Source organism: Penicillium argentinense (assembly GCF_028826775.1).
Source record: "Penicillium argentinense strain IBT 30761 chromosome Unknown utg000010l_segment0_segment0, whole genome shotgun sequence".
NCBI classification, from domain to species: domain Eukaryota; kingdom Fungi; phylum Ascomycota; class Eurotiomycetes; order Eurotiales; family Aspergillaceae; genus Penicillium; species Penicillium argentinense.
The window spans coordinates 1817044-1844423 of record NW_026622669.1 but is presented as its reverse complement, the minus strand read 5'-3'; the positions used below and the strand labels follow the sequence as shown (position 1 = coordinate 1844423).

General features: G+C 49.2%; 11 protein-coding genes across 11 annotated transcripts; 6 read left to right on the top strand and 5 right to left on the bottom strand.

The window, feature by feature from the left end:
- Window positions 1–18: 18 nt before the first annotated feature.
- N7532_010376 (uncharacterized protein) lies at window positions 19–846 on the bottom strand (the record flags this gene model as incomplete). The annotated part of the gene is made up of 1 exon (XM_056622867.1): window positions 19–846. The coding sequence occupies one exon, from the start codon at window positions 844–846 to the stop codon at window positions 19–21; it is 828 nt and encodes a 275-aa protein (XP_056470283.1).
- Window positions 847–1937: 1091 nt separating this feature from the next.
- On the bottom strand, window positions 1938–4032 carry N7532_010375 (putative YT521-B-like splicing factor; the record flags this gene model as incomplete). Its single annotated transcript, XM_056622866.1, has 4 exons — window positions 1938–2447; window positions 2518–3101; window positions 3186–3839; window positions 3936–4032. The coding sequence occupies 4 exons, from the start codon at window positions 4030–4032 to the stop codon at window positions 1938–1940; spliced, it is 1845 nt and encodes a 614-aa protein (XP_056470282.1).
- A 3682-nt stretch (window positions 4033–7714) lies between these two features.
- Window positions 7715–8146, bottom strand: N7532_010374 (uncharacterized protein; the record flags this gene model as incomplete). Its single annotated transcript, XM_056622865.1, has 1 exon — window positions 7715–8146. One exon carries the CDS (start codon window positions 8144–8146, stop codon window positions 7715–7717), a length of 432 nt encoding a protein of 143 aa, XP_056470281.1.
- Window positions 8147–10078: 1932 nt separating this feature from the next.
- N7532_010373 (uncharacterized protein) lies at window positions 10079–10595 on the top strand (the record flags this gene model as incomplete). Its single annotated transcript, XM_056622864.1, has 2 exons — window positions 10079–10200; window positions 10337–10595. The coding sequence occupies 2 exons, from the start codon at window positions 10079–10081 to the stop codon at window positions 10593–10595; spliced, it is 381 nt and encodes a 126-aa protein (XP_056470280.1).
- Window positions 10596–10617: 22 nt separating this feature from the next.
- N7532_010372 (uncharacterized protein) lies at window positions 10618–11379 on the top strand (the record flags this gene model as incomplete). The annotated part of the gene is made up of 3 exons (XM_056622863.1): window positions 10618–10659; window positions 10686–10754; window positions 10990–11379. The coding sequence occupies 3 exons, from the start codon at window positions 10618–10620 to the stop codon at window positions 11377–11379; spliced, it is 501 nt and encodes a 166-aa protein (XP_056470279.1).
- A 22-nt stretch (window positions 11380–11401) lies between these two features.
- Window positions 11402–11761, top strand: N7532_010371 (uncharacterized protein; the record flags this gene model as incomplete). The annotated part of the gene is made up of 2 exons (XM_056622862.1): window positions 11402–11484; window positions 11545–11761. 2 exons carry the CDS (start codon window positions 11402–11404, stop codon window positions 11759–11761), a joined length of 300 nt encoding a protein of 99 aa, XP_056470278.1.
- Window positions 11762–11784: 23 nt separating this feature from the next.
- Window positions 11785–12093, top strand: N7532_010370 (uncharacterized protein; the record flags this gene model as incomplete). The annotated part of the gene is made up of 2 exons (XM_056622861.1): window positions 11785–11864; window positions 11910–12093. 2 exons carry the CDS (start codon window positions 11785–11787, stop codon window positions 12091–12093), a joined length of 264 nt encoding a protein of 87 aa, XP_056470277.1.
- Window positions 12094–12105: 12 nt separating this feature from the next.
- On the top strand, window positions 12106–12357 carry N7532_010369 (uncharacterized protein; the record flags this gene model as incomplete). The annotated part of the gene is given in 2 exon segments (XM_056622860.1): window positions 12106–12183; window positions 12196–12357. The coding sequence occupies 2 exon segments, from the start codon at window positions 12106–12108 to the stop codon at window positions 12355–12357; spliced, it is 240 nt and encodes a 79-aa protein (XP_056470276.1).
- Window positions 12358–12665: 308 nt separating this feature from the next.
- Window positions 12666–14582, bottom strand: N7532_010368 (GMC family oxidoreductase; the record flags this gene model as incomplete). Its single annotated transcript, XM_056622859.1, has 1 exon — window positions 12666–14582. One exon carries the CDS (start codon window positions 14580–14582, stop codon window positions 12666–12668), a length of 1917 nt encoding a protein of 638 aa, XP_056470275.1.
- Window positions 14583–16819: 2237 nt separating this feature from the next.
- N7532_010367 (uncharacterized protein) lies at window positions 16820–17591 on the top strand (the record flags this gene model as incomplete). Its single annotated transcript, XM_056622858.1, has 2 exons — window positions 16820–17164; window positions 17211–17591. The coding sequence occupies 2 exons, from the start codon at window positions 16820–16822 to the stop codon at window positions 17589–17591; spliced, it is 726 nt and encodes a 241-aa protein (XP_056470274.1).
- A 6061-nt stretch (window positions 17592–23652) lies between these two features.
- On the bottom strand, window positions 23653–27298 carry N7532_010366 (putative ARF GTPase activator (Csx2); the record flags this gene model as incomplete). The annotated part of the gene is made up of 4 exons (XM_056622857.1): window positions 23653–25063; window positions 25119–26968; window positions 27030–27160; window positions 27235–27298. 4 exons carry the CDS (start codon window positions 27296–27298, stop codon window positions 23653–23655), a joined length of 3456 nt encoding a protein of 1151 aa, XP_056470273.1.
- Between the last annotated feature and the right edge of the window lie 82 nt (window positions 27299–27380).

Below are 27380 nucleotides of genomic sequence, written 5' to 3'. Positions count from 1 at the left end.
AGACCACGGACTGCCTGTCTAGTCCATAAAGTCGCCCCGCAAGATCTTCTCCTGGAAGAAATCGGGTTTATTCTGCTTCGGCTGCTTGGGGATCTCCCGCAGAGGTTGTTCCATGGAGGCGATGGACGCGGCACGCTGGTGGTTGTTGGATTGACGAGCGGAATGATTCTGCGGCGAGACGGGGCCACCGATGGAAGGCGCACGCTCGGCACGGGAGCGGAGGGCTTCAGACCAGTTGAAACCTTCGCCTAGTCGGCGGGACGGGTTAGATTTCTCATCCAGTGGAGAAGCTAAGGTACTTGCAGTGGCAGCGGAAGATCGGGTAGAGGTGGCAGGGGTGGCGCTACTGGAGCTAGCGCTGGCCAAGGGAGGCGAGCGACGCACCCCTGCCACAGACGAAGGAGGGCCGGAAGTAGAACCAGAACGAGAAGCGAGGGGAGGGTATCTACCGTTTCCTATGCTTCCTGCGCGGGCCTCACGGAGCGCCTGCGCGCCGAAGGAGACTCGCCGAGCCCAGGGGGAGCTGGGAGTGGCGCCGGGGGAGGATCCATCTGCGTCATCGGCGACGGCATCCTCGGGATTCGGGGCATTGGATCCCCACGAGCTGGACATGCTGCCGCGGCGGAAGCCCCGATTTCCAAAGGTTGAGGCCTGGGTGGGAGAGCCGGATAGACCGAGCGTGGTAATGGACAGGCGACGCTGGCTCGCCTGCTGCGAGTTGACGGGCTGAGTTCCCGAAGAGTTGTTCGAATTGGTTTGCTTCGCGAAGAGGTCGGCGATGGAGGCCCGCCGGGGGCGAGGGTCGGCATCCGGGACGTTGATGGGATCGGAGCGATCGTTGGACATGGTGGATGTAAAGTACGTTGGAGAGATGGAGGTGGCGGAAATGATGAGAGGGAAATGAGATCAGGAGAGTCTAAGGAAAAGGTTCGACGGTTGAAAGAGAAAACAGGATCTCGGACGGACTCGCCGCCCTTCTCATGAGAAGATATTCGGAAGAGAGAAGTGTCGTGCAGCCAGATAGGGGGAGAGGGAGGTGGGGGGGGAGCAATGATCCCAAGAAGCTGCCGTAATCACGGGGGAAGGGAAAGAAGTGGAAGATCACGAGAATGAAGAAGAGGAAGCAATACAGATGGGTGTGAGAGGGAAAGAGGGAAATTGGCCGAGAGAATGTGCGTGTGTGCGTGAAAGAGGGGGGGAATCAGCAGGGGTCTGCAGAGGAATAAGTGAGAAAGTGCAGAAGGAGGGGGAAGCTTTCAAGCTAAGCTTGTGAATTCCGGGGAAGTGGCGTCTTAGTCAGTCGGCCAGTGACAATCAATGGAGAGTGGAGTGGTGATGCCATGCACTTGACCGACGCCGTTTTGGGAAGTGGAGACCGGGGTGGGCGAACGGCGACCCAGGATTTGACGAGACGATTAGGGTTGTGGATGGGTTACAATAGCCTCCGGGGGCTACCAGAGGCAGTGCTACGCTCGACAACGAACTAGCAGTCCTACTACTGTATGTAGTATACTAGTATACGACGATCGGCCCAGACTACGCTTACTACAACACGCGTGATTGGAGCGGATGCGAGGCATTAGGGCATCGCATCGTCTCCGAGTCCGATCTAGACCCCATCATAAGTTGCATCGTAAGATCGAGGAATCGAAGAATGGATTCGTTTCATGAGGGGGTCCAAGGGAACCACAACACAATTGGCTGAATAGCGGTCGGTGGCACCATGGTCGGAAGAAGAATGGAATAAATAAATAAAAAAAATTGAAATAGACGTACATCAAGTACTCGTCTCCCATATTTTCCACCGTGATCAATCGCCCTCCGTCGTCCTTCTCCCGTCCTCCCCTGCAAGTATATAGTTGATCATGCCATGACGGACAGAACACCGCCGTGAATGTGCCCTTTCAAGGGAAAAGGACCCGGAAATCGGGGGATATTTAGCAATGCGAAGGCAAATGGAACAGCTGAATCAGTTTTCGGCCGATCGTCGGCTCGATTTCAGTTCCGTCGCGAGCGATCTTCACCTCACGGTTGGCATTCCACGGGTTGCGTAACCCACGCGTGCGGTGAAACGGCACCCGCTCAGTCGACAGCCACTGAATGCGAAACGGTTTACCAAATGACTGGCTCTCGTGTTCCTCCTCACCGAGACCGCCTTCAACACTGCGTTCGCTGCGCGCGTCATCCGCATCATCCTCGGAGGACTCCACCTCCCAGAAAATCGTGCCCCGAGCCTCATCGTCGATGATCCGGCCTTTGGGCGCGTTCGCCGTCGCCGCCGTCAGGGTCACTTCGAGTTTCTCGACCGTGCTGGGCACAGGCTCGGGGCGGGCGGGCATCTCCAGCGCTAGTTCTTCGTCGTCGCTGATCGGAGAAAGCATCCGTGCATATCCAAAATACTCACCGGACTTGTTGGCGGAAAAAATTAAATACACGCGCTCAGTAGTCTAACCATCAGGTTAGTGGAAAGTCCAGCCGCATGGATCGAATAAGGCAGACGACGGGCTCGATACTCACTTCAAAGGCTTGGTTGAGGTTGGTCTCGTTATGAGTCTGAGTCGCCCAGATACCACTCAGCTTGCTGAGTTCAAGATCCTCCACCGTCAAGCTCTTGACCACAAAATACCGATCCACAGATCGAGCATCTTCTCCCCGAATGGCGGCTGCAGCGGCAGAAGTCATCTCCGATGTGGCGGCGGTCGTCTCATCCACTGGCGGAGCAGGCGTTTCTTCTGACCGTAGGCGTGAACCCGGTCCACCAACACCCACTGTCAACGAGGATTCTGGAGTCGTAAACCCCTTTCGTAGCCGACAAACCAGACGTACACCTTGGAAGCGAGAATCGTGAAATCTTGCCAGTGCGGTGGCGCACGCGGGCGCAGATTTGTAGTTCACAAATGCACAATTGCTCTTCGAAATCAGAAACACGCTCTCGATATCGTCCGCGGCATCTTGGGAAAAATGTTCTTTCAGATCTATAACACTGGCACCCGGTGGTAGATTTCCCACCCAAAGCGCATGACCGGATTGTTTCGGCTTTCGTGGGGGACCTCGTGGTGGATTTGGAGACGAAGGCATTGTGTGGGATAGAGGAGCAGCATCTTTAAAAATTAACATGTCAGTACTGTTCACTGAGATAAGTGGGAAAGTTGGTAAAAAGAAGACACGAGAGGTCCTCTACTCACCAGGCACGTTCGGTGTCGCTTGCACCATCAGCTTCACTGGATTGGATCCATCCACAATGGTCTTGGACACATCGTACTCTGCCTCCGCTGTTTGTTTATCCAAATCTCTCTTTGTAGGACTTGTCGAGGAGGATCCACGAGAATTTTGTCGAATCTGTTGTCCCTGATGTCGCACTGGGTTGACCAAAGGGTGGCTGCCTGTTCCGTAAGGCGTGCTGTAGGTTGGGTGATAGTAGCCAGCACTGTAAGCCTGCACGTGCCCGGGGCCCATATTTTGCATTGACGGGTTTGCAACAAAAGGAGTATAATGACCCCCATACGGCGCCGTTCCCGGGTGTTGTGGTATGGGGTAATGCGCATATGCTGGTGCGTAAGGGACACCGTATGGACCACCTGTCCCCGGGTTCTGTCCAGGATAATGGCCCATCGACGGTATAGGATAGACCAAGCCTTGGGCGTGGGCCGGGTAATGGTGAATGAGGTGCTGTTGTTCATACGATGATGGCTGGGACTGGTGACCAGGCAGCGAATAAGTCATATTGCCCATGTCCAAAGCAGATGAGTGCGCATATCGCCCGGGGGCCGGGAAGCCTATCGGGCTTGTCGGATACCTGGCATGGGCTAGTTGTGTGGGTTGACCAGCATTGGTGATTCCTGGTGCCGGAGAGAAAGCACAAGTCAGCCATTGCTCGCCACATTGCAGATAGTGATGCAGTCTGGATCCAACAGCCCGGCGGGATCAGGACTTACCAGTTGGCGGCGTGTTGGATACATCGGGCTCGGGTGTCGCGGGTATCCCATCGGCCCCTCGGGATGAGTTAACCTTTCCAGAAGGAACATCGCCCATGGGGCCCGGTCCGTGAGATCAGTGAGAATGGGATAGAAATGGAGTATAATCCGGCTGAATGGAAACAGAAACGGTCAGTGGCCCGCTCAAGAGATTCCAATGACCACCAACGTACCTCAAGAATGGTCAGAATTTCAAGAGCGTGGACCTGTCGGAGCTCTGGCCTTGCAGGAAAGTCAAAACGAATATGTAGAGCGGTCAAGCAATTTAAATTCCACAGATGGATCTGGGTAGTTGAATCGAGGCGAGTTGGTACTGTTCAGAATGACTGAAATGGGGTTAATGGAGGATCGTGAAAGGTGTGAAGAAAAAAGCCACAATGCGAGGAAGGGGGGCAAGCTAATAACGCCAAATGCAAAACACCACCCTTCAATACGCGAGAAAACAAGGAACTGCAGGAAAGGGCATAAAAACTTTTTCCGAACAAAGGCGATTTAGGGTACGCAGAAGTGGGCAGCAACATGAATTGTTGCAAGCATTGCGCTCGACGAGGCCAGACCGGTGAGCTTTACCGGGTGGGACGGGGTAAGCAATGCAATATAGATGGGAGGAGGGCGAGAGCAACCACCAGTCCGCCAGAGCACCAGTGGGGATTGGAGCTGCCAATCCCTTCAGAGACGCATTGGAGAGAGGCGCAGGTTTATGATCCGCAAAACTCAACGCTCGTTGGGGGCTGCAATTGCAGCCTACCAGATTTCTGACCTTGAGGGATGAACCATGCACTGCCTGAGATCGCATGGGCTAAACCAAACCCCGAAAGTGAGGGGAAGCAAATTCCGCTAGCAAAATGATTCGTCCTCGTGTCTTCATAGGGCTGCGGCAATCCGATGCACAGGAAACAGAGGGGATCGCGAGGGTGGTCCGCGCATTGAGGGGCCGGGGAAAGTGCAGAATGTTTTACAAGGAAATCGCAAAAAACATACCGAGATCTTGGCGAAGGAGGACCGGAGAATCAGGAGAACAAGACCAGAAGGCGACTTGTGTGACCAGATGGAGTGTTTCCGAAAGGGCAGAAGGTGCCAGACACAACAGATTGCGTCCCGAAAGCCCGCGATAGAAATGCAGGAAGAAAGCCGAGGGGTGGCTTGCGACACGCGCACACGCCTTAGGCTAAAATAGGCTGCGGACAGGTCAGAATCGACCGGAGGCGAGGCCTCGGATTATCGACGGTATACCTCCCCGCGGAGAGCCGAGTGGAGGCAACTGGCTTTCAGAAGGACAGAAAAAGGGAAAAAAAGGAAAAGAGGCCCAAGGACACGCCGACTGATGCGATGCACCGCTGACAGCTTCCGAACTCAAGTCGTTCGATCTAGTGGCGGAGCTCGAGGGCCTTTGAGCACCCGATGTCGTCTTGGCGAGTTGTGGCCGAAGAGCGACAAATTCCCAGGATCGTGCGTTTAGAGGAACCAGTGCGGATGGGACCGAAGAGGATCGGGCTCACCCCTTGTGAAATATTCGGAAGAGTATACGCTTGGTGGGTCAGGGATGTTGTGTGCGCCGGCGTCAGCAAGCATACGCAAACCAAATGGACTGGAGTCTTTTTCACGTAGGGGACCACTGCCTCCACCGATCCGCGTCACTCAAAATTCCAATACAAGGTGACAAATGCTTGTCATTTAACGGTGGGTGCGCTTGAGGAGTTTTGGGTCCTGCTGTGACTTTTTTATTTATTTATTTTTTCCTCAATTCATGCGGAAAAGTGGAAAGGGAAATGGCTCGAGGGGGCTGTGGGGATGGAGGCTTGACCGGCCCGTGGATCTATGAATCCAGATGTCAAATACAAAAAACGCCCAGGACTTTGATGGACACAGGCCAATCATACTGGCATGTCGGAATTTGTCTTAGCCATGAGGATCCTGTGGTGAAGGCAAATTAACTGAAGATCCTCCATGGAACTTGTGCACAGCATTGTGTGAGTACGCGAGTCCCCTCGAGGACGGGGCCAAAAAAGGGCGATTGGCGCTGACAAGCTCACCGAGCAGGAAAAAGTATCAGTACCATGCTCATTCGAGCGCCCAATGACGGCACCATCGCCACAAGTGCTGCGCCAGTTTTGCCACTGTCAGGGGTGGGTTAGATACAGGGTTCGAAGGACGAAAGGTGGAGAGGGGGGACGTATTTACAAAAGAGGGAAAAAAATAATGGGAAAAAAAAATACAGGTATTACCGTTGGAGCGCCAATTTCGGATGCTGTACTGTGGAAAGGGTATGCCAAGCTGCACTTACATCCGGCAAGCCCCTGTCAAGGGACCGGAACTCTTCCGGCGTACGGCATAAGGTAGGAAAGAATTGGCTTTGGGTTCGACAGGCGCAAGGCGAAACTTGAGTCGAATACCACAAAATCCTGGTGCAGGGACACAAAGTACATAAGGTACGCTGGGTACAGCCGGTACACTCCCACTAGGCCCGATCGTGATATCACCCTGGATAGAGTGGAGCCTGCCCGTCCAAATCCCGCAGTGGTGCGGGTCTAGGCGGTTACCGCATTGAGGAGGCAGATGTTCCTCTCAGGTCAGATGGCCAATGCAAGCTGGGAGGAACCATCTGTAATTCTGTCGGAAATCCCGGACGCATCCTGCAGAAGCGTTGTACGAAGCTGCGCAAACGATTGGAGTCCCGGAGGTGACCCAAGGCACCAGGTCGATCAGACCACTCTGTCGGGTACGGTGGGAACCCGCCGCTGGAGGTGTATTTCGACCTCGTGGGTAGCTGGTGAGAACTGCGAAATTGTGCCTCGGGACATTTTCCTCCCCACCGGTTGGGGCCAAACGAGTGCAACAAGTCCCTGTGAGAGCTCAGGCGCCACACGAAGCGAATAGTCCAATGAGAAGCACAGTGTCGTAAAGAAGGTGGGCCATTATACTTTAAAGGCGGGTTGCGGGAAACGAAGCAGACGAGGTTGAAGAGTTGGCATGGCTCCACCGCTGGTAACCATCGGCCTGAGATGCCGCCCAATCATGGTCTCCGGTAGGCGACAATACTCCAGGAATTGATATGCTGTACTGCAGATAGGCAGTTGGGCATGCCCCGGGCCTTCATGCAGTCCAAAAATGCGACAATAGCCCTGGTGGCAATCACATGTTGAGAAAGGGGACGCTTGGCAGGCGCTGGGTGACGATCTCGGACGACGAGGAGGCCGCAAGTATGTATACCGCCAGGCTGCCGCGTGGTATGAAGAAGTTATGTCCGGGCCGCTTCTCCCTGACCTTCTGTGCAGAGCCACCACTTACTTCCTTCTCTATAGGTTCTCAAGGAATATCAAATTCCAGTCTCCCTCGGCGTCCTCAGTGATCCACGTTCTCTGCGTAGATTCACCGCCCCAAGTCCTGGCTCTTGCCAATGAGCTACGATGCCACATTCTGGATTCTTTCTCCGAGTCATGTGACAGCGGTCGTCAGCACTCGCTGCATTAAAACCCTCGTCGATCCAATCTACAGTACCAAAGACCATCGGTCAATCGAATCATCGATTGACGGACCCCACTCGGCCCCGGGGCCAATATTGACATCGCCACCCGGGGAGGCCGACTCTCTGTATCTCGGAAGCACACTTTCCACGTACGAAACCCCGACAGTTAATCTGTGCTCCATAATATACTTCGGGCGGGCATTGACTCGATGGGAGGACCATTGGACCGTGCATGGCTGATCCAGAGCTATTTCTATTGCCCATCCATGTCAAATCACCCACACAAAATGGTCGCCTCCTCGTTCGGTGCCATTGCGAGGTCCATACAGCGGAAGTCCACCAAGAGTGCTTTGACAGGTCGCGGCCCGAGGCCTTTTAGTTCGATACCCCATGAATGTACTCTACACGCCTGCTGCCCAGAATGATACAGGATAATGTATGGTGGGATTGCATGTACATGCGCCGGAGGATGATCAAACGAGCACCCCTCCCAGTTCTTCGAGAACCATCCGTCCTGTGTGATCTCTCCTGCGCCTGAGGCCGCCACATCGGGCCGTGAGCGGGTACATGACGTCATTGGCAGTTTGACAAAGACGCCGACTGCTCCACGTTCCTGCGTCGCCCAACCACAGCCAGTGCTGTCGACCACCAAAACGTTGATCGGTTTAACCACCTGCGCGAGGAATGTGAACTCCGATTGAGACATCTATGGCGTTGCACCATTGGATATGCGCCAACGCCGCTGATGTAGCCAGGCACCGAATCGCAAACGTCTATCCACATTGCGCGCATAGTTCACTCAGGATTCGGCTATGCAATTCTACGCTAACGAATTCGGCGTAGCTCCAGCTCCGGGTCTTTCATGGGGCATCACTGGGCAGAGCTTCTCACATAGCACATACATAGCTTAGCGGAAGCTCGGCAAAACGCGCAGCCTTTCTCCAGACACTTGCAGGCGGATTCCCTTCCCACTGGGGCACCACGGGGCTTTCGGAGGGCTGTTTTCCAATCACCAGCCACCGATCTGCTTCGATCAGCCTTACATTTGCGCCGTTCAGCAACAGAAGAGGGGGCAAAGTGGTCAGTGTAAACTCGCCCGGTGACAAACCTGCACTGCCTCCTTCCTGGACGAGGAGGGGGGGCAGACACAGAAGGCTCGCAGATCGAACGGAGATCAATGGATCAGGACTGGATTCACTGGTTGATCTGTAGCCATGGCGCCGTGGCAGTGAGGCCTAGCCAGGCCAGCTTATTCCCTGTTGGGAATAAGCATCTGCAGGGATCTGCAAGGTTCCAGTCGGGGAGCCAGCTTTTCCTTCCCTCTTACAGGAGGTTGGATTCGTCGTTCTCGTTCAGGCGCCTTCCATGCGATTCAACTCTTTGTATATTCCAGCCCGGAGGTTGGGCATCCACCGCAGGTTTCCAGTACAACAAAACAAGCTCCCTTGACTTTGATTTGGAATTGACAGATATGTTTTTTTTTTTTTTTTTTTTTTTTTTTTAAGTGTATCTTCATTTCCCTAACCACCGCAGCACTCGTCGCCGGCGCCGTGTGGTGTCCAACGTTCGGTCGTCTGCCATCTTGCAGATGTGGACACAGTATCATCAGATGATGACCTGGACTAGAGGGACAACTGAATTTCGCCATTGCCAGGCAGCGACATACAACTGACTCATACAGCGTAGCTGATAAATTCGCTGGATTTTTCTTGAAGAGCTTGCTCGTACAGTTCCAAGTAGCAGCCCTGCTAAGTTAGGTTAGGCTACTAGTTAGGTGCCGAGGTGGGTAAATCAGGTAAGCCTCTTCGCGTAGCAGGACATGAACGTACCTAGGTCACTATACGTACCAGATTTCCTTTGCCAGGTGAGGCTTTCCTATTTTTGGCGCCGCCGCTTTAGTGAGGGCGCTCAGAGTCGGGCTCACCGAGTAAATTTCAGTCCGGGCTCAGACACTGAGCTGCTCATACCAATCACGTGATGGAGTAGGCAGACCTGGTGAGCGCTGACTGACTATTCAGAGGATGAGGAGAGGCATCTACTGAGCACCCAGACTACGCTCAGACCATACCCAAAGGAGTAGCAGGGCCGCACCGTACTGCTGTTTCGTGGATCACATCTTGATGGCCCTCATTTTCACCATGCCCCTTTTTCTGAGGTGCTCCAACTTCCAATTCCGTTTTCCTTCCGAATCATTACGCGTGAAAGCATGAAGTGGCGCAAAAAAAATATCCCTCTATCATTGGAGTATGAGGATCTGTGCCAGAGTACTGAAGCACAAATAGAAGCTATATCCCTCATGCCAGATTCTCACACCATCTTCATTTCTCTTTCATTCCAATATCTGTTGTCCAAGATCACCAGGCTTCTGTTGGGATTCTTTCTGGTCATTGGCCGAAATCTCTTTTTTGCTCAACAAGATGAAACCGCCAACGAGGGATGCCGAACGCGACTGGCAAAGAACGGCTATGTTTTCGGCGCTTGCAGCTGAAGACCGCATCCGAGGCAAAGATAAAAGGATGCCCAAGACCAAGAGGGTGTATTGCCGAGCTGTCCATCAGTGTATGAAGGGTCGCCATGCACTCGTACACGAGGATCCGTCGGATAAACTTCTGACCGGCTTTTAGATTCGTTGAACAAAATGGAATCAAGGGTTGCCACACCGGACCAGGCTGTGCGACTCCAGATCATACACTCATCAAAGAATTTTTTCGCTGGTACAGTCACCATGCGCGAGGAACAAAAAGTAAAAACGGGAGGCCAGTGATGACATCGGTTCTCAATATTGCGGAAAGATTGTTCGGTTGATTTGAGGAACAACTGCGAATCAAAATTGTGAAGAAAGACCGAATCGAAGTCTTCAACGCAAGCCCTCACTAAGTACCGCAATTCTGGCCAGACTAACTGAAAGACAGTGGGTAAGGAGGACATTGACAGAAAATGAAGGGACGATTGAAACTGTTGAGGATCCAGACCACGGCTTTACCAAGAAAGATTTTCTCCGAATGATATTCTCTATGTGGCCTGGGGATCATCGCCGGTTCATGCCCGGATTACTCAAGGCTATCATCATGCTAGCTCTTCAATTATACCTGTTCACCGGAGCGAGAACCGGAGCCTTCATTCCAATCCACGAGGATAGAAACGAAAAGGGCTAACATATCAGGTGATTACATTCCTATGCTGGGATTACGCTTGACTAACTACCTACAAAGGACATCGGTCTGGTTCTTTTTCCATCTGCTTAGGCACCTTGGAAGGTGGACTGGAAAGTGAACCAAAAGTGGCTTAAAGGGAATCGAAGCCCGGATTACGCAGTGTAAGTTACTTAAAAAGTAACCTTGATCCGGCTGGCTTTAATTGAAAACACTCTTGCTAACCAAAAAATGGAGATTCGGATTCGGCATTTGTGACACAAAGAGACTACAATTCGCGTCTGGCTATTTACTCCTAGCTATTGCCCTCTAACACGGTGCACCTTTTAATATAACGACTGTGGAGGACTTGGCTAAGTATGACCTTTCTAGCGGAAAGCCTATTGAACTACGGTAGAAGGATGAATACCTGAAAAAGCCTGTTCTCTGGAATGTCACAACTGATGGTCCACAAGATGTTCCGCTCTATAAAGAGCGGTTTTGTGAGTTACTACTGCTTGGAATCGTCACGATAGCTGGATACAGCAAGAGTGTAACTGTTTATAGAATTCGAAAATATCTTGGAAGTGTCATTGAAGGTGGGACGGTCAAAGATTATAGCACGTTAAAGAAACATTCATTAACTACTGGCACAGGAAAGCATATATCTGCCTTAGTATCTCAGATATATAGGCATAAAAGTGCAGGGATATATCCTAAAGAGTATTTGCTATTTTGCTCTTTTTCTAATACAGTTTCAGCCGTTTTAGGGGAGGAAGAACAGTCGAATCACAACGAGTACTTCTAAGGTTTCGAGAGATTTTATGAGCATGTATCCAGGGGAACTGCCCGCGGAGATTAAGGCGAATATTCTGCAGACGCCAAAACTAGTCGCTATCAGCTGTCGGATCGAGTAACTTGAAGCCTTGAACGGCGACAAAGACTCTATAGCTACCAAAAAGCTGAATTACAGAAAGACTCTGCTCTGGCTCCGCATTGCATGCCTAAAAGAACACCAGAACCGCAAGGTACGAGAGAGGCAAGACCAAAGAATTCTCAATAGGGGCAAAGAGGGGCCGGTTATCAGTGACAACGACGTTTCCACGCGGCCTCAATCCTTAATTATGCCCGAAATTGTCAAAATATCAACATTGATATCTTCTGAAAGAGAGCTTTCGTGTACGATCTAAAATCCTCTGTAAGCGTGATTTCGATGTGGTCTATCTTCTACAAGAAAGCCCGGTACAAGGTCGATGTCCAGCAAAATACTGCCTTAAAAAGATTAAATACTGAGTTACTCTTTAACATAACGATAAAATGTATGCTGACTTTTTCTAGTCTAAAAAAGCCTGACAGAAGAGCTCATATACGCAAATGTGTTCAACGTGTAATAGCTTTAGATCTTTACGTCCCAGAGTCACAATTGAAATTTTGTTATGAGTGCATGAAATGGTTGCAAGCAAGTCAAATGGCGAGTCCACTGCTATTCTCATATCTAGTCATAGAAAAAGCAGCATTATGAAGTCATTCCATAATGTACCGCAACACAGTGATCCGGCCCGGCTACTGCCCCTTCTGCCTGTGGAATGAGGATCTCGCCGGAGAAGATCGAGTACATCAATAGCTCAAAAGCAGCAATCTGAAGCAGCTCATTGAAGATGAGTATATACTAGGAGAGCAGGAGCATGGCGCGAGGCTAGTCTGTGGATATGGTCAAACTTTTGTCGATGAGCGCAGTCTTCGACATCATCTGCATAATACTCACAAGCTGAACAAAGCTATATAGCTAAATCAAATGCCCCTAAAGGAAACAAAATGTACGTCAAAGTCCGAAGACCGAGTGTCTTCTACAGTATTTGGGTCGAAAGTAAGTTACCTTGAATGCCGCCATACTTGTTCTTTGTATGGCCAATAGTTCCGCTGTGAGGTATTGGCTTCAGCATCCCAGCTCCAATTATTCGGCTTTTCGCGAATGAGGGTTGCATCTTAACTACTATACTACACCGCTGGGATTACTGGGAATGCGTTTATGAATCACGAGATAAATGAGGTTCCTTTGAACTTGTATCCAAAACATACTATAACAATATATCTTCAGCGTAGGCCGTTCAAAATCACGTCTGCAGCTTTCTCGCTGACGACATAGATCGGCGCCATGATGAAAACACCTGGGATTTCGGGGAAGACACTAGCATCAACGACACGGAGATTTTGCACGCCATGTACTCGGAACTCCGAATCGAGCACGGCAAGGGGGTCATTCGTAGCCCCGATAGGCGCAGTACAAGATGCATGATGACCCCAAGCGACGTCTTTCACGTATTGCTTTAGTTCAACGTCGCCTGCCACTTCTTGACCGGGGCTTTCCTCCACGAATGGAGAGCCACCCAGGATATCATAGTTGTAGTACTCAGATAACGCGTTTCGCGAAATATTGATTGCTTGGACAATTGAATCCGCATCAAGATCGTCCGCCCCACCTACTGTAGTCCCGGTATCGAAGTAATTGAAGTTGATCTTGGGCTGGTCGAATGGGTCTGTCGATTGTAACTCCACGGTGCCGGCATGATTCCGTGTGTGTGCTTTCAGAGTGTACCACGAAAAGTGCGAATGGTCCGCGGTAACCTGTTCCGCCCAGCCGGGAAAATATCCTTGGAAGTTGCCGGGACCACCAAATATGAACATATCAATGTTTGAGCTTGAGGCATATTTCGAGGTGACAGCCAGAGTTGCCGCGAGACCGTTTGTGGCATAGGCTCCGCGTTGGCTGAGAACATAGGGGTTGTTCTCCCATTTCTTGAGACATTCATCATGAGGCTTACCGTCAAAAGTACAGCCATCAAGGATCGAGAAGTCCTTGTTATGCCGGACATTGACTGGAATTTCGTAGCGGTCCATCAAGTTGGTGCCGACACCTGGAAGGTCTTTCACAACAGAAATATTGAACTTCTCTAATTCGCGTTTGGGACCAACCCCGCTGAGCTTCAACAGCTGAGGCGTATTGTATGCGCCAGCAGATATGATAAGCTCCTTTGTCGCCTCCGCTGAGCCAGGCTTTCCGGGACGGCTGTTGAGACTTCGAGGGCTTGCTCGGTAGAGATACTCTCCGTCTTGAAACTCAACCCCCGTGGCTTTTGGAATGGCCCCAGACTGATCAAAAGTGATTTTAGTCACGAAGGAATTTGTGCGAACGTCCAAGGGGAAGCCCTCCGCGACGGTGCTTCTAATGAAATCGGTAACGCTAGAACGATTGCCCGCAGTCATCGTCAGGGGCACTTGGAAGAATCCTTGAGTCGAATCACGTGCTGGGTTGATTTGACTGTTTGGATCATTCGCCAGAAGGTTCGCAAATCCCCTGACAGCGTTGACAGGTTCTGGGCCTTCTCCCAAGGCGGCGGCGCCGGCCACACAATGCTGAGTGAGTTGTTGGTCGCTCACTAAAATTGTGGGGTCAGTTGGCTCAACGTGAAGCCATTCGTTAACCTTCTGAAGATATTGGCCCATGTTGTCGTGGGTCCACGAGGTGTCTCCAGTCAAGCTTGCGATGTTGTCCCAGTCACTGTCATGCGCGGTGATCCAGATAAGTGCATTATGTGTAGTGCATCCTCCCAATGATTGCGCACGGGGATATAATATGCCTCGTGGTTTGGCACCCTTAGGAGGATTGGGTCCAACATGATATTCAAATGGCGCGGTCTCCCATGTGTATTTTGGATCTCGCTGCGCGCGCGTCTGGTCTTCGTAATGATTGACAAAAATATCCCATCGGACAGCTGGGTCTTCAGTGACAATGCCTTCATATCCGGGAACCGTAGTGTTGAGATTGTCAGACTGATCGTTGCCAGCTTCGATAAGCAGGGTCCTGTGGCCGTTCCTGGCGAGCCTGCATGCTACAGGACCTCCTCCTGCGCCACTTCCCACAACAATATATTCATATTCAAGATTGTTCGCCGCAGTAATAACTGGACTGAGAAGAAGGAGGGGTAAGGTCAGGAGATAAAACAATTTCATCTTGGATTATAGAACCAGTAAGTGCTATTTTGCTCTGGTCCATGTCTGTACTTTGATTCTGTTTATAGTCTGTAATTTCACCTATAGAGCTGACCGTGGATTCTTTATCTGCATAGAGTTCAATAGAATTGGTCAATAATCATCAATCACAAACTTCGAGTTTGGAACTAGTAGCAAGAAGCTGCAGAGGAAACGGAGCAAGTGATTTTATGGAGTGATGGGTAATGCGAAATAATCAATGATCAATAATTAGGAATGAGGAATAAGAAATTAGAAATAAGAAGTACGAAATAAGAAATAATAAAGAAATAAGAAATAAGAAATAAGAAATAAGAAATAAGAAATAAGAAATAAGAAATAAGAAATAAGAAATAAGAAATAAGAAATAAGAAATAAGAAATAAGAAATAAGAAATAAGAAATAAGAAATAAGAAATAAGAAATAAGAAATAAGAAATAAGAAATAAGAAATAAGAAATAAGAAATAAGAAATAAGAAATAAGAAATAAGAAATAAGAAATAAGAAATAAGAAATAAGAAATAAGAAATAAGAAATAAGAAATAAGAAATAAGAAATAATCAATAATCAATAATTAGGAATGAGAAATAAGAAACAAGAAATAAGAAGTAAGAAATAAGAAATAATAAAGAAATAAGAAATAAGAAAGAAATAAGAAATAAAGGAAATAATCAAGAAATAGCAAGGGAAATAGATAAGCTGGGATGAAAGATAAAGATTTCCGATCAAGGACAGGTGCTCTCGCAAATGATGATGATGATATGGTCTCCATCCAGGGCAGAGACATGAAGTCTAAAGTAGTAAAGTTGAGCCACAAGTAATCCATACAAGAGTATGATTACGGCTAAATGTGGTCAGTGTCCACCAGGAAAGAAAGAGCAAAGCTCAGTTCAACGATACGCTAAAGATTGGCTTGAGGCTTCTGGTAGTAGCACATGTGTTTATTGCGGTTCACTGACGCTCCCCACTGCGGCGAGCATCGCATCATGGTGAGACTCAGACAATATTGAGTTAGAACCTATAACATCAGATACTTGTTAACAAACGCAGGCACATAGATTGTACTAAGGTAATTGCTTCAGCTCCTAGATCTCGGTAGCGTGCATTCCAAAGCGCTCCACCCGTGGAGTCATTAAACACCAATTCCTGACTAGTTAAATCGTTCCATAACACCGTTCCACAGAACACACCGGTTATATTACAAGGGAATAATCCCGCAAAGCCTTTGCTGAAGGCTTCCGATAACACTGATATTTTCCCGCCCGATACCTTTTTAAGTCCAACGAAAATAGATTGCGGTCAGTAATCAATTCTCTGGGCCCATTATTTGAGATGAAATTCGTAAGACATCTTTGATTGCGCTATTTGATACTAACATAGCGGCAGATCGATATCGGTTGATCTTCATCATTATCAAGTATTTGAGCTTTTCGTGGGGGGCTCCAATCGCAGAAGGTGGTTACACGAGGCTCAGCTCTGACGTACTAGCAAATTTTCAATAGTCATACAAGTAGGAATCAAAGTTGCTCCTATGGCAGTCAGGCTCTCTATACATAGATGTGTGCTTCCGTAAAGCCGGGCTAGTACTTTCTCATGTCCAGTAGGCTCCTAAATTCTCTTGCACATTGACCCTGAAGTTTCTACCCCCTCTCTTCACACTGGTGACGTTGGGTCTTGCCTTCCAGTCATGAGTAATCTCAAAGTTGAAGCCTACCATAGACTGGCGCGGTTGGCTTCGCAGACTCTAATGATGCTCAGAGAAGAGGATCTTCAACCTTTACGACTCCGGCCATTTCCGCATCCGAAAGACGCGTTGCGTTTCAGCCGAGCGGAAACAAACTGTGGGCCTACGACCCCATGTCCTTATTTCGATGCAAACGATCAGTTTGTGTCTGTGGAAGGCGAGCATGCATATGTTGTGCCGGCTCCAGACCAAATTCGCGGGCCATGCCAGGACTCAATGCCACAGCCAATCACGCCTATTTGCCTCGTTCTGGAGTCGCTTCGATCGAGGAGGCAGCTCGCGGCCTCAACAAATGTAAAGTCGTGCCCTCATATTTAATCCTCTTGACATTAGCTAATTCATCTAGTATACAACCTAGGGATTGAGCTGGGTGCTTTGCTTGCCGCGTATGCAGTTGCTACTGATGGCGATCTCATGGATGGAACATTTTATATCGGCAGCCCTCATTCTGATCCACTCGTACCTATTTTTGGAAATGGCCTGGGCCTTTCTTACTCTCACAATAGCTTCGAGGGTGACGGGACAATGGGCCGACCTGACGCTTTCACGAACCCACGGTGACGCACATTCTCTTTCCGTCGAGAGGTTTGAAGCCGTCTATGCCGCTGTTGGCAATGATACTTCCGAAAATAGATTAGACCAACGATATACCCTCGACAAGATCCGTGCTCCTTACCAAGCAGTCCAAGAACACTCCATAAAGACGAATCCATACTATTTTACCGGTACCCTTTCCACAGTAGCGATCGTACCAGGATCATACAACCTGGTCATCAACTTAATGTCAAATCACTCGGAAGAGGAGCCATCCGGATACTTGGTAGGTCAGTCTGTATATGAACAAGTGTCTGTCTAACAGCTGATAGGACAGTTATAGTTTCAAACAATTCTTTGGTGTAACAGGCTACCCTGGCTCTTTCATCTGGCACAAAGGACAGGAACGCATTCCCAAAAACTGGTACAAGCGCCCAACCATTTCCCCTTACGGCCTGACCGACTCATTAGTAGACATCGGTATTGGATATCTCGCATACCCAAAGGCCCTGAGAATCGGCGGAAATAACGGATCAGTGAACTCATTCACTGGCATCAGTCTTGAGGACCTCACCGGTGGCGTCTTGAATGTCAAGAACTTGTTTGAGGGCGACAACTTTGCATGCCTCACTTTCGCTCTTGCACAACAGGCCATTACACATCTTTTTAAAGGGGCCGCTGGAGTCTGTCAACAACTCAACCAATTTCGTTGATGAACTTGAATGCGTCGGGCTTGAAAATTTTGATCAGGGTTTGTTCAACAAGTTCTCAGGATACCAATACAATCCAATTGGACCTACCACAAACTACCGAGTGTGATTAGCTAGATTGAGATGCTTCTGTCATGAGTGGTTCTTGTTGCCTTGCCTGATATATTACGAAAAACCTGTCATATATCCTAGTGGAGAAATGAAGTCTGTCAGAGTGCATTTCTCTGCACCCTGATTTGCCCATTCTGTGTGTTCCTTTGCCTTTAGTGTGTGTTGATTGTGAGCCACTGGATAGTGTAGATCTCCACCAAGGGTACACCAAGGGAAACTACCGCCTTTTTTTTTTTTTTTTTTTTTTTTTGGCACTGCCATAGGGAAATGACCAGTCCTCCCTCACTGTGGGCCAGTCATCAGATGCAAATGCAGAGACCCTCCCGACACATATTATACCAAAGGCACTGAACTGGGCGGCACAGTCTGGAGCTACATTTGAGGCGCAGAAAACTCAATACGTCCACTTTACCAGCAGCGCCTACCGCAACGCACAACCAGCGCAATCACTCAAGATCGATCAACAAAAGACCGCCCCAAGCAATACACTCAAACTGTTACGAGTCATATGTGACCAGAAACTAAGGTTCCGAGAACATATTGGCAGAGCCACCAAGAGTGGCATCCAAGCAAGCCAGTAGTTGATGCGATTGAAAGGGTTGAGGTCACTAAACGCTCGGCAGCTGTACCAGGCCTTGGTTGTGTCAACCATCACATATGCGGCGTCAGTGTGGGCCACAGTGAATAAACAAGGGAATATCCCAGAGTGGATTGTCAAACCAATGGATGTGATTCAGAAAACAATCGCTGATGTTGTTGTTGGCTTGTTTTGCACAGTATCAAGACCGGTTGCGGAACCAGAAGCTAATATCATACCGCTGAGCATATATCTCCAGAAACGAATTCTCCGCCGCCGGAGGATCAACTGCCACAGTCTACCTATGGATCATCCTACTCAAAAATGCCTCCGAATCCGTGGCCTCCCTAGGTCCCAATCCCCGTTTGGGAAGCTGAATCAAGTCCTACCACTGCACCAAACAGGGGTAGAACCCATTCTCCCCTACATCGCATGCCCATGGGGGTCAAGCTGGAAAAAGGCAATCGTGCTAGACTAGGCACAGCTAGAGAATGAGGTCGGGTTTTATAAAACAAAAATTCTAGTGTACATATGAGTGACCGTTTCTTGAGCGCCGCATAAGCAGTAGTCGTCGTCGCGGAATCGGCGGGCCTTGACATGAGTACACAGCCAATTGTGGCCCGTTCGTAGTTGTGTCAACAGATACGCCCGATTCCTTGGTAGTGAACCGTAGAGTCTTCTCGTGTGTTTACCGGGCAGATTGTTGTCGATTTTCGCAAATGACCACCTTTAGTGGATGACTTCCATTCTCACTCCTGTTTAGCCTGGGTCTATAGGATGATTCTCGTATAAATAGACCGAAATAGAAACAAAAAAGATAAACACGGTGAAAAAGAAAGCGGGGTTAAGCGGGGTAAATATGGCAGATCACTCATAAGGATAAAAAATTCCATTTTCCTCTCATCCCGAGTCCTAGCTAATTGATAAGGTGAATATGATCGCAGCCTTAGAAGTTGGGTGTTGAACCGTGTTAACTTCTAACTGCTTTTCTCTTATCTTAGTGAAGCTAAGAGTAAGTTGAATAACAAAGGAGTTATCTAGAAGAAGCGTATGCTGTAGGCTCTTTGAACCGCAGAAAGGAAGCTCTTAAAGTATCACACTGGTACTAGTTATGAATTATATAGTGATATTTATGCACTTATATCGATCCTTTGCCTACTAAAGAAACTTCGATATTTTATATTAACAGACCGTTAATGTAACGGGTCAGGTCCCGATCTATTGCCCAGGCCAAGCCCGTGCGATGTGATTTATCAACTCCCCAGGATACTTAGTCACCACTGGCCACTCTCTATTTCTAAAATTTTCCAAGCTTTAGATAGACTGCATGTTTGGCGCGCTCAATTGAATCAATTCGGCCGTAGCCCTTCACAGTTAAGGTGAAATTGACTATGTTAAACACTATTTTATGTTACGCGTTGCTATCTGGTCACGGTCAGTGGTCAAATTTTGGTCAACAAATTACTAGTTCTTAGTCGGTATAACTGTAATATGTGCTGGTGATGCCGGAATCAGCCCTCTGAGCACCATTCGGTTAACCTTTAAGTTCTGACTCGCAAATGTACTGCTGCTATGCTAAGTCTGAACGGATTCGGGTCCTGTTGAGTAACTTCGAAGGGTGTAATAGGTAGAGCGCTAAGTAGGTTAGTCTGAAGAGCTCCCCTACTTGTAGGATATTTGGCTTGGTCGAACAGTGAAGATAGAATCAAAGATATATCTAACTAACAATATATGATTATTCACGAAGAACTAAATATATGTGTGTAAAAGGGTGTCCATATATATCTAATCCTCCCCGTATACTCCTTATGTGTCTCTTAGAGTCGCCGTTGGAATCGATGTATACCCCAGTATATACCCCTAGGGGGCATAGCTGAGCGTGGTTAGAAAAATCACGTGAATTGACCCACTCATGGGTTGAATTTCTACCCACGATCAGGTGGCTGGGGTGAGCGTGGGTAGAAATTTCAACCCATGGTCGCTTATTTTTAGCGTGAAACTAGCGTAGACTGATTATAAATACCAATTTATCCTACAATCCTATTGTTTACATATTTGCCAAAATATGTTTGTCTTCAATCATCCAGACTTTGCAACACGCTTTGAGTCTACATTTAATGATCCATTGGTCGATTTTCAAGACCTTCCCCCTCAGTCTAACGATCCAGTAACTACATTTCGAGCATTAGCTTTTAATCCACCTGTGGTGAGTTATCTTAACACATGTTGGGCATATATTGATTATAGAATTATAAGGTTGAATCTGAAGATGATTCATCTTTTGTTCATACACAGTGAAGGAAGGTGCTATTCTCTATTCACTAGCGAAACTTCCTTTGACGGCAGCAGCAAATAGCGCGTGCCTTATTTATTCAAACATTCACTACAGCATTAAAGCATATAGAAAAAAGAGGCTTTAAATATGATTACTATATGCACTGTATATGAAATATTGAGGGTACAGGTTAGTTGTTCTGCTAGCGCGTACTTAATCAGCAGTGGTAGCCAATTAAAAACATGAAAAAATGTGAGCGTGTGTCCAAATTTCGACACACGCTCAGGTGGCTAAGCGGAGCGTGTGTCCGGAAATGGTGAAAGGTTGTTCCGGATGGGTGGGTCAGGTCACCTTACTTTCCGGACCACGATCAGCTGGAACTCGGCCTTGGACCCTCGTGATGGCCATGAATAGTCACGTGGTCGTGGCTCTAGGATACTCTCTAGGGGTATACGGGCTCCAGCTGATCGTGGTCCGGAAAGTAAGGTGACCTGACCCACCCATCCGGAACAACCTTTCACCATTTCCGGACACACGCTCCGCTTAGCCACCTGAGCGTGTGTCGAAATTTGGACACACGCTCCCCACTTTTACGCATATTCTATTGGCTGCCACCACTGATTCAGCACGCGCTAGTCGAACGGCCCATCTATAACCTCAGTGTCTGTATATACAGTGTATATTGTATATATAATTTTCGAGTATGTCTACACGAGCGTAGGCCTAATTTTGCATATGTCTGGTTGCGCCAGTGAATAGGCCGCGCTTACTTCACTAGAGTTCCTTCCTTTGATGCCATCAGTGAATAAAGCGCGTCCCATTCATTGATGGTACATCAACAAAGCTCGTCCAAAATATATAAACGATCAATACAACCAACCACCCACCACTTGCGTCTTTTTTCTCTCTAGCCATCTCGTCTTCTCTTCTTTCCCCTCACTGTTCACCCTTTTTTCACTTATGTCAGATGGTCGACCATACCAGCTTTGCCACCTTTACAGCGGAGCAGCTCCCCCGTGCATACTTCGAGCCGCTTGATGCGGACCGCCGTCCCATCCGCCGCGAGGAAAGGGCTTGGGGTGAACCTCAATTGATCCACAGGGGTATTTATAACTAGTGTACGCTAATTTCACGCTAAAATTAAGCGACCATGGGTCGAAATTTCAACACACGCTCAGGTGGCTGGGCGGAGCGTGTGTCGAAATTTGGACACACGGTGGGTCAGGTCACGTTACTTTCCGGACCATGATCAGCTGGGTGCCCCTAGCTAGAAAAGTAACGTGACCAGCCCCACCGTGTGTCGGAATTTCGACACACGCTCCCCACTTTTCGTGTTTTTAATTGGCTACCACTGCTGATTAAGTACGCGCTAGCAGAACAACTAACCTGTAACCTCAATATTTCATATACAGTGCATATAGTAACCATATTTAAAGCCTCTCTTTTCTATATGCTTTAATGCTGTAGTGAAATGTTTGGATAAGGCGGTGATGAGGAGGCCGCTTCCGCTTTCTTGTGCACGTGACTAGGAGTCAGGTATATCTCCCAGGAATGGTTGGCTCTCGGCGGCCCATCAGTAAGCGGTGGCCCCTCATGTCGCAGGGTCCGTAACATTATAGAGTCCTTAAGCGAGAGTTTTAGCGATATAAAGAGATAATTCGCTGTGATTTAGATACTGTGGTCTTATAAGATGCCACTAGAGAAGCCCTAGATAATGATGATTGTGATCTTGATGACGCCTCTCACTGAGTATTCTAGAAAGAGCATAAGTATGAGTTTCCGATTCTTGTAAGAATGGCGCAGGATATTCTCTCAATCCTAGCTAGTGGCGTAGGTGTTGAGCATTTATTTAATAGTGCTCGCGATATCTGCCACTATCGTCGTGGCTAATTAAAGCTAAGTATAATCTGAGAACTGATACTTTATTAGTTCGCTACTAAATTTGAGGTTGAGCAGTTATTACAGAGTGTCTTTCTGTTAGAGAAGCTGTATTGTTAGGTAAAGCTCCGGAAAGGGATGCCCCAGCTTAAAACTCTCGAGCTAATTAGAGACAATGAAGAGGAGAATCAAGAGCCGATTAAGAGCCTAGTATTGAGGATGCAAAACAGTTAGAAAGCTGCGACGATAATTACGCAAGCTGATGAATTTCAGATTGATTTGAGATAGTCTGTAGTATGAAAATAATAAGATTGTGTCTACCAAATTAAAAACTTCAAGAAATAATGACTACACTGTGACTACTTGAAAAATACAAAGTAATCCGCATAAATAATGCACGCTCAAAAATTCACGAGGTGGGCATGTTTGGCCTGTTTCATATCCACTGAGTATCCTCAAATATCCAGAGGATATTGGGTGGCATACCATATCCACAAAAGTGAGGGTTGAGAATGTTGGGTGACATACCATATCCGCAATTAGCGGAGAGGATATGTGGATATCCATGGATATTGAGGATATTGCCGTAGTCTAAATACAACTCTGCGACTTATGATAGAATTTTCATCTACAGGGATAAAGACAAAACTTCAAAGCAAGAAGAACCCGTGCGGGGGATATTCGCGAGGTTGGTTATCGGTACACAAAGCTAGCCCGCCCAAACAATTGCCTCAATTGCCTCGGAGAAGATGAAAATCGAGTATAACAGTACCTATCCTCACCAAAGCGAAAGAAACAAAGAATGAGTAGCCCACCGAGGAAATCATTCATTTCTCCAACCGTGAAGAAAAAGTCGGTATATCGATGGAGGCGTAAGATGCACATAGACAAAAAAGAAGAGAAAAGAGCCATCCTGTTGGTATTTTCGAAGAAGGGAAATAGACCAAGAGAGGAAAAGCAAGAAAGAGAGAAGGGTAAAGAGCAGGTCCACCATGAGGTCCCCACGAAAGTGAAAAGAAAAACACAAAGCCCAAACCAAGCCATACACAGAGTCATCAGGGGAAGAAGAAATGTTCATGCGAATTTCATTAGTGTGGGAAAGGGGGAAAGGCGGGGTGGGTAATATAATTAAAATTATGCGCAGGCGTCCATCCAGTTCACTAAAAAGGACAGCACGAGGCGAGGAGAGGAAGGAAGGGAAGATGCATCTAGAAAGAAGTAAATCACCTGTCAATTCCCAGAGACGCAACCTTACCCGCGAACCGAGCACCAGCACTCCCACGCTTAGACAGCTTCTCCTTTTCTTTATCCAAGTTACCCGGGGCTTGCGAAGCAGACGAAGACGAAGAATCCTTACTCGCCGAGCGAATAGTGGGCAGCGAGCCGAGTGTGTCATTCGGAGCGGGTCTTACAGGAACAGAAGGCGGAGCGGGAGGAGCAGGAGCGCTGAATCCTGCATTCCGAGTCACACGCTGACTGAGGTAGAGCTGTGCTGCGGGAGAAAGAGGGATGGAGGGAGGCTGGGGAGGAATCTCCGCGCCGTTCTGAACCAGCAGTTCGGCCATGGGGAAGGGGATTGCTTTTGTGCTTGATCGGGCGGAGAGAGACGTTGGAGTAGATGCTGGTCCGGGGGAGGCGGGGTCGGTAGCGGCCAACGCGAGGAAGATGGCGGGAGTACTGCGTGAACGATCTGGAACATTGACGTTGGCGCGGAGAGCAATTCCGTAGAGAACGCCTTGGATGTCATTCTTTTTGATTGAAGCGAGGAGGGTTTCGTCAGGAGTTGCGAAGCGGGAACGTGGAGATGGAAGTCCTTCGACGTAGGCTCGATCGACATATTTTGCTGTGATGAATCTCAATCGCTCCTCGCGGCTAGAACCGGCGGTTGGTCTTGTGGACTGGTCGAGTGTTGCTTCCCAGATCATGTTGCTGACCCGATTGCCGATTTGCAGGAGAATCTCAACGATGTCGTTTGAGAAGGAATGCACATCCAGCGTGAGAGAACGGATCTTAGAAATATGCGTACCAAGTGACCGGTGAATGCCACTGCACTCGATGCATAGTACAATTCCGAGATTGATTGAGACCCATTCGACTTTGGAAGAGGATCCACAGTCTGCGCACCAGTTGTTCCCTTCATCGGCATCGCGCACGACTTGGAGGAGTCGTGCCGGATTCTCCTCGTAGCTGTTGCTATCATGGCGAACGTAGCTCGGTCTCGCTCCAACCGTAGTGCGACGGTTGACGCCGCTCGCTTGACTGGAGCTATTCGAGTACCCATGGTGGCCTGAAACCGAGGAGCTTTTCCCAGTAAGTACTGAGCCAATGTCACGACCAGTCGACAACTTTCCGGATGACGAGACAGGTGGTGCTTGCGGCATGCCGCGGCCTTCGACCGCACTTTGAAGAGCATTATTAATGGATCGGATCCAAGTTGCCATGTCTTCTTCCGAAGTCGCCTGGTAGATGCGCTTGAACTGAGGAGTGATGACCTCAAAACAAAAGCGTCGCTCTGCGTTACGAGCTTCACGGACCGATGCCATTCGAAGATCAATGGGTTCCATATGCAGATCCAGCTTTTGTTTCCAGTTGCTGTATTCCGAGAGTTTTCCCTGATCCAATACGATCCAGAATCTAAGAGAGTGTTAGCGGATTGAATCAGCCAAGAAATGCCAAGAATAAAGCTTACTTGTGCCATGCTTGCTTATTGATGCCCTTAGGATCAATGTGTGAACCCGGCCGTGATAGTGCCCACAGGAGCCCCTCTTTCCGCTGTTGACCAGCAGTGCGATCGGCTCCTGGGACAGCTGGCTCTTCGAGGTCACGAATTCCCTTGAAACGGTTTTGTCCCGATGCGCCGGCAGAACCAGTGCCGCCAGTAGGAGCAGATATGCCGGCAGCCGAGCTGACTGATCCGGCGTTTGCCTGGGATGAGACCGACGAGCTGTTGCTGATTACACCGCGTAGTTGGGAGCCGGTGCTATCAGCTCGACCCAGCTCAGTCTCGTTCGAGGCACCACCGTTGGCAGCCCCGGTAGATGTAGATGCCATGCCAGAAGCACCAGCCACAACCTCAGGTTCCAGGTAGGGATTGCTGTTCTTTTCCAACGCTCTGCGGATCTCTTCACGTTCAGTCCGCTTGAATTGGAACTCCTTGTCTGCCCGATTAACCTCATGGATCAGAGCGTCCAACTGAGGGACCATTTCTTCGATCTTCTTGGCAGCCGCCAAGAAATTCTTGGCTTGGAAGTCGGCATATTTAGTCAAATGCGACAGCACCTCTTGCTCTTTGCGACCTCCATGAAGATCCTGCATGAAGGAGGAGTAATCGAAGCGCCTCAGCTCAAAGTTTCGACGCTTCGCTTGATATTTCGAGTCACTCTCAGCGCGCTTTTTCTCCTTGAGCGAGTCCTGTCGCTGGCCCAGGTATCGACTGACATAGGCATAATAATCGCGGCTTTCCTCGTCAAATTCTTTTTTCTTTGCCTCCGCTTGTTTGATGTCGTTGTTATACAGCTTGACGAGGGGCTCAATGACAAGCTTTTGTAGCTGAAGAGTGTTCAACTGTTCGTAGTTCTGGATCTGGCGCGCAATCTTTTCAAAGTAGTGATCCAGCGCAGGCTGAATGGCATTGGCATTCGAGGTCGAGGCCTCGTTCAATGATCCCAAGAAGCCTTCCATCGCCTCATTGCAGTGCGACTGTGCGGACTGTGCAGCCTCTGCCTTTTTGAGGACCTTTTTGATTTTGGCACGCATATTCCCTGTTTTCTGTTCCAAAGCTTTCATTGTAGCACGGAATAAAGGGCCATCCTCCACATTCATATCATCTCCGGCGCGGGTCGCCAGGTCCACTTTGACGGGAGGTGGTGGCGGGGGCGCAGTGGGAGGCGGTGGCATACCGTCTGTAGACTCGGGCGGAGTGATGGAAGGAAGGTTTTGATTCGAGGCATTCTCGCTGTCGCTCGCTTGGGAGATCACGGATTGGGTCGATGGAATGCGACTGCGGGGAGGAGGGACGGGTAGCTCGAGGCGCGGCGACGACATCGACGGGCTCGGCAGGAGGCGAACGGAGTTGTGCACCCAAAAGGAGAAATGGGCGAGAGTATTCAGACGGTTGGTCCTTTGGTCATAATCTAAGAAACTGCAGCTGTTTCGCCAACCACCTCCCTTGTCCTCCGTGGTCTTCGGCGGTTTCCATTTCCAGGTCCAGCCAAACGAGACGGAGGGCGCCCCATCGGTGGAGAAGTCCCCGATGAGCTGAACGTTGGAGTTGTTCTGGAGATTCGGATTTGCGTGAAACTCTCGCGTGATCAAATTATCAAGTTCCTTCGAGTTTGACGCGTGGGCAAAAGTGAGCCCAGTGAGATTGGTGTTGGCCACTTCAGGGAGGGAGGTCGCGACGCCATTGACGGTCGAACCCGCGATGTTGCCGGTCTGTGTCTGACGAAGGATGAAGGTGAAATCGAAGATGAGCTCATCATCATTCGAGAGGCGGAGCAAGAAGGTCGGGACCGGAGCAGACGAAGGTACGTCGGGATCCTGTGTGGGATCAACCAAGTTAGTCTTAGCAGGTCTGCCAGTATGGGCATGATTTGCCTACCTGAATATATTCAATCGGAGTGTCGTCACCTGTGTCTCGCTTCGCTATATATCTCACGGCGGGAAACGTGTTCGGGGACAGAGTTAGGAGGGGACGTCGGGAGTTGCTGACGGTGACCGATGCGATCGAGACTGTGAAATGGCGACTTGGTTAGTATGGAGGTGAATTCTCGCCGAGGCGACGAGTCGAGTCCGGGAGCACATACAGCGATTCTGGTCCTTGAAGAACAAGTTCCCCGCATCGTCGAGACGGCTGGCGACATTGCCCATGATGGCGCGGGTGCAGCGCAGGCAGAGGCAATCAGGTCACGGCGGGAGTTTGGATCAGCACCAAGCCAATCGGCCATCGACG